The sequence below is a fragment of the Lolium perenne genome, chromosome 3 (genome assembly GCF_019359855.2).
Source record: "Lolium perenne isolate Kyuss_39 chromosome 3, Kyuss_2.0, whole genome shotgun sequence".
NCBI classification, from domain to species: Eukaryota; Viridiplantae; Streptophyta; class Magnoliopsida; order Poales; family Poaceae; genus Lolium; species Lolium perenne.
Window position 1 is genome coordinate 295,831,236 of NC_067246.2, and position 12,261 is coordinate 295,843,496.

A 12,261-nucleotide genomic window follows, 5' to 3' on the forward strand; every position below is an offset into this window, starting at 1 on the left:
TAAACGCCGATGCCATACGCCGAGGGCTGCCGTCGGCGTAGCCTACGCGGAGGGCCTGGCGTGGCTACGCCGAGAGCAGCCGGCCCTCGGCGTCTTCTGGGATTCCTATAGTGAAAGACCAAAGACCAGTCTTTCGCTTGGCTGGCAGTCCCGAGGATCCCCCTTCGATCGAAAGAAAGAGTCGTCTACTCGCCATCTCAAGAAAAGTCTTCCACTCAGCATCTAAAGGAAGTCTCGTTCCCCCAAAAAAAATCTAAAATAAGTCCCATGCTCACTGTTTCACCGAAGTTTCTTTGAGAAAGAAGCAGCCACTCGTTCCAAAACTGTTCCAACTTCACGGACTGTTCTGTGAGGACTGGACTTACAGTTTTCAACTTTCCACAGAGTGAAGTCATTTTGATAGAGAGATATTCCTCGAATTTTTCAACAAAATACGTTCGGGTTAGAACTGATGAAAACGATAACCTGCGACCCAATAAGTCCAGGCCGTAGTCCAAGACGCAATTTAGCTTTCGCCCTATACTATTCCACAACTTTTGGGGTACATATAACAGCTCGGAGTAGTTCTATCTCTTTGAGGCTGGAGCAATGGCGAGTGCCCGGATGCCCGTCTTCCCTGCGCTCGTTCCCGTTCTGTTCGCCGTAGGCTTGGTTGCACTGCAAGGAGCCGTGTTACGCGCTGGCGCCGCCGATACCTTCACCGTCGACCGGCCGTTGTCCGGCAGTCAGAGGCCACTTGTGTCCAAGAGTGGCAAGTTCGCGCTCGGATTTTTCCAGCCAGGTACATCAAAGACACGTAACATGCATGGGTTTATTTGTTATTCTAACTGAGTTGTACATGTGAAAATTGGTAAGCTTTAGCATTTCTTCGGTGTTCGTTATAAGGTTTCCAAATTTGTGCGTGGTTTACTCCTCCTATGTTACTTCTAAAATTTCATCCTCGATTCAGCTCAGTTAGTGGGGATGAGACCAGATTAAGTAATCATCTTCTATCGGTACATTCACATCTTAATCAACTGAATCGATTTCGTGGAAGCGAGAGCGACTGAATGAAGGTAGCAATAAATTACAGTAGTTGATATTCTTCTTCAGTCTATAGGATCAATGTCAACTGCCGTCTCCATATACTAAAATCCATCATCTATGGGTCGGTAAGCCCCACGTGATCTTCTCTAGAAAGGGTAGTTTCATCCAAACTAACCTTTGCAGTAATTCTCTTGGCCAAATCCGATTAATTCGCCATCCAAAAAAATCCGACTAATCCTATTGTAGAACCCATGTTTTCTATCGTGTGAATTGCTGCCACTGCTGGTTGCCTTAATTTTGTTTTGAAAGAAAGGCAAAAGGTTTGCCTTAACTCACTAATACATAAGAAGTTCTCGTTGCCTTATGCCTGCAGTGAGATCCTCCTGGCCATCTAAGTTATACATTGCATTGCTCTCTTTTTTCGAAAAAGAGCGCTTTATTACTTAAAGTTTTGACTAAAACATCCGGTCTCTGCATAACTAAAATGCACACACCTGCATAAGGTTACATGAAACACAAATCAACCTAAAAGATATCTATTAAATAAAACATATCATGGAACAGGAGCCGCTATCCTCAGACTATGCAGCCACCCATGTTGGATAATAAACTCATTAGCCGAATTATCCAATCGTATAGACACCTCCGTAAAGAGGTCGTGTACCTCCAAGCGCTAAAGTGGCGGCCATAAACGGAACGTAGCCGTAGACCGATAAATTACCTGCATTAGAGAAAAAAAATTGTCATTAAAAATCTTGTCATTTGTACATAGCCAGAGCGACCATATAACGGCTAACGCTCCCAGATAGGACTCCTAAACCTAACCTCTACCCCATTTAGCCAGTTGCTAAAAATATTTGCAATGCTACGGGGAGGTATAAGCTAGATCCTATCTGAATGATTGACCATATAGCTTTCGCGAACCGGCACCGGAAGAAGAGGTGTTTAATTGTCTCGTCTTCATGACAGAAAACACATTTCTTACATCCATGCCAGTTTCATTTTGCAAGGTTGTCTTTGGTGAGGATAACACCACAGCGTAGGTACCAAGCAAAGACCTTAGTTTTTAGTGGTATCCTCAACTTCCAAATCATCTTATTATTATAAACCGGTTGAATAGGTTGGATTAACGCTTCATACATGGATCTTACAGAGAATTTACCATTCTTGGTAAGTTCCCAACGAAATATATCTTTCCCATGAACCAGTTGGATTGAAGCTAATCTCTGTAGCAATCCGTTCCAAGAGGTTAGACGGGGACCGACTACATTACGCCTGAACATCATAGATGGTGGAGTAGTTTCCATCACCCTTTGAAGGGTTACATCTTTATGATGTACGATCCTGTACAAGGCTGAATTTTGTTCCCAAAGCGTTGTTGTCCCCAACCATTTATCCTCCCAGAAACGTATCTCCGACCCATCCCTAATGGATAAGGACCCATATGGAAAGAAATGCCTCTTGGTAGCCATGATGTCACACCAAAAGTGTGAATCTATGGGTTTCCAAAAAAACATGAGAAACTAACGTCGTCCTCAGTTAAGAACCTAGACAACCATTTACCTAGTAAGGCTTTGTTCTCAACATCTAGATCGTGGATACCAAGTCCACCTTGATCTTTAGGACGTCATACAACACTCTATTTTGTCAACCGATGTTTTTTCTTTTCACTATCTCCTTGCCAGAAAAACCTTGATCGGAGATAATCCAATCTATGAAGAATTACTTTAGGCAACTGGAAGAACGAGATCATATCCAGTACCATATTAGTGGGCACTAAATTTATAAGCACCAATCTTCAATGGAGAGATAGTAATTTTCCTTTCCAACTACTCAGTATTTTCTACAATCTTTTCTCGACCACTTTCCATTCGGCAAGGGTAAGTCTCCGATGATGAATCGGAATACCCAGGTAGCTTATTGGAAAGGAGCCCAAACCACATCCGAATAACTCGGCATATTGGTTGCCTTCGTCTTGGGCGTCATCGAAACAAAACAATTCACTCTTATGGAAATTAATCTTTAGACCAGATAGTTGCTCGAAAGCTGAGATGATTAATTTCAGATTTCTTGCCTATTATCCAGGTCGTGATCCATAAAAAAAGAATTGTATCGTCGGCATACTGCAGAATAGATAGTCCCCCATCGACTAGGTGGCGCACCACTCATTCAAACTGGCCATCATCCTTTGCACGCTGAATTAAAATGGCCAGCATATCCGCCACAATGTTAAATACCATTGGAGAGAGGGGATCGCCTTGCCTCAACCCTTTCTTTGTTTGGAAGTATTTTCCCACATCAGCATTGACCTTAATGGCAACACTTTCACCAAAGATAAAGTTATTAATTAAAGTGTGCTATTCTGGAGAGAAGCCTTTCATCCGAAGTGTTTGTTGTAGAAAATACCATTTGACTTTATCATAACCTTTTTCAAAGTCGATCTTAAGGATAACCCCATTCAACTTTTTACGGTGCATCTCATGTAAGGTCACAACACCATCTAGGATGTATCGACCTTGCATAAACACAGTTTGAGTAGCAACCTTGGTAAAGATTTTAAAGAAAACATTAAGGAGACAAATTGGTATGATCGGCGTCATTAACCTTAGGGAGAAGAATGATTTCCCCAAATTTAATTTGGAACAATTCTAGTTGCCCAGCGTGGAGTTTTTGAAACAACCCTATGAGATATTTTTTAATAGTCTCCCATAATGTTTGGTAGAACTCAGCTGGGAAACCATCAGGTCCCGGTGCCTTGTTATGCTCTATTTGGAAAATCGCTTTCCTTATTTCCTCATCCGTATATGGGGCGGTAAGGACAACATTCTCCCGAGGGGACACTTGTGAAATATCATCAATTCTGGATTCATCCAGAGATATATTTGACTCCTCCGGTGCCGCAAATAAACCTTTATAATAAGATTTAATATATGACTTAAATTGCTCATGTCCCTCGATCGTAGCATCATCTTGGAGGAGGGAGTGAATGTGTTTCTTCCTGTGTCTGCCGTTAGCAACACTATGAAAGTATCTCGTATTCGAATATCCCTCCAATAAGAACTGAGCTTTTGATCATTGGTACCATTTGAGTTCCTCCTCGCGTAATAATCTAGATAACTTCGCATTGTAGTGATTTTTTAATCAAATTCTTGTGTCGTAAACTGTCTAAATTCCGTGATTGCCTCTAAATCGTCTATTGACGTCGATAGGCTGAGTTTCTCTTGTTTGAGCCGACCGATCATATCTCGTTCCCACCCTCCAAGTTATTTTCGCACATCCCTAAGCTTGCTATTCCACCTTTGGATAGGAGTAGCCGCGACAAACTGTTGTTCCCGTGCATTTTTAACCATATCGGAGAACCCTTCCCTATGTAATCATTCGAGTTTGAATTTGAACGAACGTTTACGCGGTGGAGATGGGTTCCCAGTAGTTAATAATATGGGCGCATGATCCGACAAGGATTCAATCCGAGGTATAGCACGTACCAAGATTAGAGGGAATTTCTGTTCCCAATCTGAGTCCATTAGATATGTCGGATCTGGAAGACTATTATCCCAAGTAAATTGCCTCCCAGTCCTTGATATCTCCTTCAAATCCAAACTGTCTATGACAGCATTGAAAATGAAGGACCAATGATTGTTAAACCTATCCTTACTCTTCTCGTGTGAATATCTAAGAAAATTAAAATCCCCTCCTATGATGATAGGATGGGGATTATGTTTTGCGAGATTAACCGATTCCCGAAGGAAGGCAGGTTTGAAGGCATCCTGAGCCGCCCCATAGACCGACACTAAACTCCAAATGAAATTATCAGATTTATTCCGGATGTGAAGCTTTATATGAAAGTCACCACCAGAGTTTCCAATATTTCCATAGTTGAAGTTCGGACGCCTATAAGAAGACCCCCCGGACCGACCTCTAGGCGGTCGCGACACCCAGGCAAAGTCTTCACCACCAGAAAGGCGATTTAGAAAATTTGTCAAGTAGTGACGCTTCCCCGTCTCGGAGATCGCAATAAAATCTAGAGAGTGATCCCGAATGGAGTCTGATATGTGTAAATGTTTAGCCAAGTCACTAAGTCCTCTGCTATTCTTAAACATGCCATTCATTTGAAAACATTAGAAGTTTTAGACATCCTAGCCCTCACTATCGAGTATGGACTCATGTGGTATAGAAGTACAAAATATTGTCACTCTTCTACAGCCACGTTTGCCTATAAAGTAGTCTACAATAATAAAGTAAATCTAGCTTACAATCTTCTTGTAACTTTCCTTTGAATTGCTTGATTTCTTGCTTAGTTTTTTTCTATAGCATCCTCTCATCGATTTATACAGGTTTGACTTTCGATTCAAGCAGAAACTTATTTTCTTTAATCAACTTCTCTATCAATCAAAATGGTAATTCTTGACCTTTCTGCAAAGAAAAAAATCAACTTAGTCAGCCCAATATCCTTCAAATCAACTCGGTGGGCTACATATAATCAGAAATTAGGGTACACGTTGAGCAAGATCGCCCATGCCTTCTCTTAGTGGGTTCTGATGCAACAAAAGTAATCTGATTTTTTATTTTTAGTTTGCCCGATAATGTGTCTCTTTTGTCGATCTAAAGTTGCATAAGATTTCTACATATGCAGCTATACAATTGCTTCAAAGAAAGTTCAATTCTCATATTCTCGACTTAGGTTTAGTTTCAGGTTGTTGAACTAAGTTGACCTGTGCTTATTTTATAATGCAATGTTTCAAATTAGCCATACAACTTGGCTTAAATAGGCCAAACAAAGAATAAAAATAGACAAAAAGTAGGTAGAGCAAACATTATTATCATAATCCAACAGTGCCACACAGCACCTTAGAACAATTTAATAGTTTATTCTTTAAAATCAGCTACAAAATTAGATAAAGATGGGTAATATAAACACTAATAAAGTGGACCAAAACAGGTGGGACGAACAAGATTTTGATAATCTAGCGCAATGCCACACACAACCTTAGAGATAGTTTTTTCTAAGTTGATCTTAAGTGCATAAAAATTCTAAAATTGCGGTTACTCGATTTCTTTAGCTACAAAATTCAATGCTCGCCATTCTCGACATGGAAAAGAAATTAAGTAGGGACTCATATACAAGTTTATGCATGTTAGAAGATATTTAGAAATTGAGGCTTCCTAAAGAATTTCACTGCTTCCATCATGCGTTCACATTTCATTTTGATGTGCAACAGATAACTCCCGGCGTTGGTACATCGGCATATGGTACAACGAAATGCCAGGGCAAGTGCTAGTGTGGGTCGCAAATAGGGACTCTCCGGTCTCAAACCCAGATACATCACGCCTAACAATATCAACAGATGGTAATATTGTCCTACTTGATGATTCAAGATCGACGGTCTGGTCTACCAACATGACAACCATCACCTCTTCCAATGTTGGTGTCATCCTCGACACCGGAAACCTTGTACTAGCAGACACATCCAACACCTCCATCATCCTATGGCAAAGCTTTGACCATTTCGGCAACACATGGCTCCCTGGTGGCAAGGTCGGGCGGGGGAATCTCACCGGTGGGAGCACAAGTCTAATCTCATGGAAGACCTTTAGTGACCCAACGCCAGGGTTTTTCTCCCTTGTATTCGACCCGAATGGCACAAGCCAATTCTTGCTCATGTGGAACAGTACCCAACAGTATTGGAGCAGTGGCAACTGGACTGGCCAAGGTTTCTCCGGCTTGCCAGAGATGTCACACAGTAATGGCTACCCCAACTCGATGTACGAATTCGAATTCATCCACAATGCAAAAGAGAGCTACTTCATGTACAATATCAAGGGCGACGCATTCATCACGAGATTTGTCATGGACGCAACAGGGCGTATTCTTATCTTCACATGGATTGAGAGCGCCAAGGATTGGATGTTGTCCTTGACGGCACCCAAGGCAAAGTGTGATGTGTACTCGTTGTGTGGGTCGTTCAGTGTCTGCACCGAGAATGGATTGGCGTTATGTAGCTGCCTTCGTGGTTTCAGTGAGGAATACCAGGGCCAATGGTCACAGGGCGATCACACTCAAGGCTGCAGAAGAAACGTTGCCCTTCAGGGCAGCAGCAATGGCTCGCAGAGTGACAGGTTCTACACTATAATGGGTGTGAAGTTACCAAGCAATGCACATGACATTGTCGCTGCTGGTAGTATCCAAAACTGTGAGCTTGCATGTCTAAGAAGGCGTGACTGCACTGCTTATTCCTTCAACGGCAGCTGCTCAGTTTGGTACGGGGACCTTATCAACCTACAAGTTCTGAGTAGTGATGTTGGTACTAAAGGTGGTTATATTCAAATCCGTTTGGCTGCATCCGAGTTCTCTAGCAGAAAGTCAATAAAGAAACTGGCTATCATTGTCACCATTGCCACTATTAGTGTTGCACTAATAATTGCATTAATTTTCCTAGCGAGGAAAATGTTTAAGGAGGAGGTGACAGTCAAGGGCTCACTGACGGCATTCAGATATCGGAATGTGCAAACACTTACCAAAAACTTCTCCACGAAGCTCGGTGGTGGCGCCTTTGGCTCGGTGTTCAAAGGGTCACTGGCCGATGGAACCATGGTGGCTGTAAAGAAGCTCGAAGGATTTCGTCAAGGGGAGAAGCAGTTCCGCGCAGAGGTGAGCACCCTTGGCACTGTTCGACATGTCAACTTAATTCGACTACTCGGTTTTTGTTCAGAGAGAAAGAACAAGCTACTTGTCTATGAGTACATGCCAAATGCCTCGCTAGACCGGTACCTCTTCGAGAGTAGCCAACAACCGCTGCTAAGCTGGAGCACGAGGTACCAAATTGCACTCGGAGTCGCTAGAGGATTACACTATCTCCATGAGAGATGCAGGGACTGCATCATCCACTGTGACATCAAACCTGAAAACATACTGCTGAGCGACACCTTTGTGCCAAAAGTTGCAGACTTCGGGCTCGCAAAGCTCATGGGCCATGACTTCAGTCGTGTGCTGACGACGGTGCGGGGAACAGTAGGATACCTCGCGCCTGAATGGATAGCTGGCACGGCCATCACAACAAAGGCGGATGTTTATAGCTACGGTATGATGTTGTTCGAGATTGTGTCCGGCAGGAGGAACTCGAGGCAGCGGCAGGACAGCAAGGCGGATTTCTTCCCGTTGTTGGCTGCGATGAGGCTAACTGAAGGGGAACTAGAGGGTCTCGTGGATACCCGGTTGGGCTGCGACGTGGACTTGACCGAGGTGGAAAGGGTCTTTAGGATCGCGTGCTGGTGCATCCAGGACGAGGAAGGCGCTAGGCCGGCCATGGCGACGGTGGTGCAGGTTCTGGAGGGCCTGCTTGATGTCAATGTCCCGCCGGTGCCGAGACGGATTAAACACCTCGCAGACCAATCGACTTATGTGGAGTTCTCTTCGGAGTTACTGTCAGAATGAGATTTGGTCTTCATGGCGAAACCATGTTGACGGTGAATTTTACTTGTCTGAGCACGTTATATATGTGTTAAAACCAGTGTAGCGCGAAGGTGGAAGTATGCGATGCTGCGATCGTCATGAATAACTTCAGTGCCTAATTGATCTTCTCTCACGCTGTAGTTATGTTTTTCCTTCACAAAATCCTCATGTACTTGGATTCATAGATTGTAGCTAGTCTTCGAGACTCCATTGACAGTGCCAAATACACCCTGGGAGTCACGTAGACGCCAGCAAGCCACTGATCGGGCAAGTTTTGCACTACAGGAATGCCGAGATACGCCGACGGCCCTGAGCCCTCGGCATAGTCTTAAAAGACCGTCGGCGTAGGCTATGCCGAGGGTCCTCGGGCAAGATCCGCCTCGGCAGAGCCACGTGTGCCGTCGGCGTAGACCCGGCCTTCGGCATAGCTATGATACGCTGACGGTGACCGTCGGTGCAGGCCACGCCGTTCCGTCCATGGATCATTTCAATTTTAATCTTAGGTCAAGTTACTTCTCATAGTCAAACTTCTCACCCAGTCATCCATCCTCACACGCTTAACATCATGGAGCTTCCATCCTCTTCACGAAACATTGCTGATAATACTACCATATCAATCCTATTAACCCTTAGATCGTAATATCACAATTTTTTATTATTTTGAATTTTAAATAACTATTTAAATAAATATCAATGATTACGTTTTTTTGACTTTGTATACAACCAGAAATGCCGTTTTACCGATACATGACGCAATTTTGCAAAAAATATCGAAATTCATTTTTATTAAATTCGCTTGCAACTAGATGACATAACACATGGACATCTCGAAGGATTTTATTTTTTGAATTTTTTATCATTTTCTGCCATTGAGTTGAGAATTAAAAAAGAGGAGAAGGCTATGCCAAGGGTGGCCCTAGGCGTAGAGTTTCGTACGTCGAGGGCATCGCTACGCCGATGGTTCTTTTGGTGGGCTACGCCGACGGCCCCGACATTTGGCCCTCGGCGTAAGGCCAGGCCGTCGGCACCTCGGCCCATTCCTGTAGTGTTGTTTTGTTTCTTTCCAATTAGATCTGCTTCTCTCCTTTAGCCACAACGTCAAGTCGCCACAAGACGATCTACTCCGAGCCAGCACCACCGATCGATGGCAAAGCGTTCTCGCCCTCGTGTACGCGGTGGCGGCCAAATCAACTGATCTGGCTTCCGCACATCCGAGTACGTGCCTCGCCGTCAACACAAGGCCGCACCTACATCGCCCATGGTCATCATCGGCGACAATCTACATTAACAAAAATCATCTTAGGTGTGAAGGAGGAGACCTTTGAGGTAGAAGATATATATGGACCACGAAGACTTCTTCGTTAGCATGGTGGTGACTCATAAACGTTCTAATCTCAGCTGGGAGATTATTATTGTTTATGGACCGGCTGACCATTCTAGGTCACGTGCCTTCCTCGACGAGCTACGGCCGAAAATCGACCGATGCACCACACCGGTGGTGGTGGCCGGGGATTTTTAACCTTATTCGCTCGCCGGAGGATAAGAGCTCGAGGAACGTGGACATTCCTCAGATGAGGATGTTCAATGACTGCCTCGCCAACCTGGCCCTTAGGGAGATTACGCGGGTGGGAGCTCGATACACCTGGAGTAATAGTCGCGTGGACCCGATCCAGAGTGTGATGGATCGAGTCTTTGTATCGGTAGAATGGGAAATGGCATTCCCGCTTTGCTCCTTACGAGCGGCTACTCGGATTGGCTCTGATCATTCTCCGCTCCTCTTATGCTCGGGGGAGCCTCCCCACAAAGCTTAATCGCTTCCACTTTGAGAACTTCTGGCTTCAGCAGGTAGGGTTTGTGGAAGCGGTCGGTCTACGCTGGCTGCAGGCGGCGAGCTCTCCCCCGAGGGTTTTTAATGCGGTGGATGTGTGGCATCACTACGCTAAATTGGCCCGCCAGTTCATGAGGGGCTGGGGGGCAACCTTGGGGCAGACCTCCGCCTTCGCAAGGGTAGCCTCTTGGAACAGATCCAGGCTTTAGATCGCGTAGCTGACGCGGATGGGTTAGTCGCTGAGGAGTGGCTTCAGCGATATGCCCTTGAGCACTCACTCATGGAGATCTACAAGGGTGAGGAGGTCTTCTGGCGACAACGGAGTGGCCAGAAATGGCTTCTGCAGGGGGATGCCAACACTGCCTACTTCCATGCGATTGCTAACGGAAGGCGCCGGAAGTGTTCTATCCCTTGCCTTTGGAACGGGGATCTTCTCCTGGAGGAGGCCAAGGAGATTGGAGGCCATATCTAATCCTTCTATTAGGAGCTTTTCGAGGCCGGCTCCAGGACGGGGGTCGCCCTTGCCGAGGTCCTATGGCCAGCTAGGGCCTGGGTCTCGGAGGCCGAGAATGGGGAGCTCACACTACCTTTCATGGCACCTGAGGTTAGGGAGGCGGTGATGGGCATGAAGGCCAACTCGGCCCCTGGCCCTGATGGCCTTCCTGTGGTGTTCTTCCAGAGGTTCTGGGAGAAAATCCAAGCGGCCATTTTGCCCGTGTTCCAGGAGTTTTATGTGGGCACATTGGACATGGGCCGCCTGAATTTTGGCATCCATTACCCTGATCCCCAAGCTAGTGGGGGCCATGGATATTCGCCAATTCAAGCCCATCACCGTCATCAATGTCATCCACGTCTGTTCTCAAAGGTCTGCGCGGTGAGGCTGGCGTCGGTCATGGAGCGACTGTCGCATCCTTGCCAGTTTGCCTTCCTAAAAGTTCGTCATATTCATGATGGGATTCTAGCCTTTCACGAGATCGTCCATGAGGTGAAGAGTCGTCATCTCAAGGGGGTCTTCCTGAAACTGGATTTCCAAAAGGCATATGATCGCCTGGACTGGGCCTTTCTCCGGAAGGTTCTCCAAAGGCGTGGCTTTGATGACCGGATGATCGGTTGGACTATGCAGATCGTCATGTTGGGGAGGACCGCCATTAATATTAATGTGGAGGTGGGCCCCTACTTTAAGCCATCATGTGGAGTGCGACAAGGAGACCCGTTGTCTCCTATCCTCTTCAATGCGGCAGTAGACGCCCTGGCAGAGATACTGGATAGGGCTAGGATCTCTGGCCACTTATCAGGGGTGGTTGGTCATATCATCCCTTGGGGTGGGGTTACTCATCTCCAGTACGCAGATGCCACCATGATTATGGTGGAAAGCTCGGACCTCGATATCATCAATCTCAAGTTCCTACTCTTGTGTTTTGAGGCTATTGTCGGGGCTCAAGATCAACTTTGATAAGAGTGAGGTCGTGTCTTGGGGTAGTGCCCAGAGGACCAGCTGCGTATTGCGGATAACCTGAATTGCAGGTTATCTACCTTCCCCATGACCTACTTGGGGATCTCTATTAGGGACTCTCGGATCCTTATTAGGGACCTGATACGTCCAATTTGCATCACTATTTTATATCATAATTTGCTGTTATTCATTGATATATTTCATATTTGGAAATCATACTTATGTTATTTCATCTATTTTGCATGTTTCATGATTATTTGGGGATCGCGCACCGGAGCCAAGATTTTGCTGGAAAAAGCACCGTCAGAATGCAATATTTCGGAAGATCAACAGTTGATGGAAATTATACGAAAAATCCTATTTTTCCAGATGACGAAGGGAGCCAGAAGGGGGAGCCGAGGGGACCCGAGGTGGGCCCACCTCATAGGCCGGCGCGGCCCAAGGCCTGGCCGCGCCGCCCTGTGAGGAGGGGGCCCACAGCCCTCTCTCGCCTCCTTTTCTTCG

At 45.6% G+C, this 12,261-nt stretch overlaps 1 protein-coding gene across 1 annotated transcript; it reads left to right on the top strand.

The window, feature by feature from the left end:
• Positions 1 to 528: 528 nt before the first annotated feature.
• On the top strand, positions 529 to 8,609 carry LOC127345106 (G-type lectin S-receptor-like serine/threonine-protein kinase At2g19130). The gene is made up of 2 exons (XM_051371545.1): positions 529 to 781; positions 6,246 to 8,609. Exons 1-2 carry the CDS (start codon positions 589 to 591, stop codon positions 8,456 to 8,458), a joined length of 2,406 nt encoding a protein of 801 aa, XP_051227505.1. The 5' UTR covers positions 529 to 588; the 3' UTR covers positions 8,459 to 8,609.
• Positions 8,610 to 12,261: the final 3,652 nt, after the last annotated feature.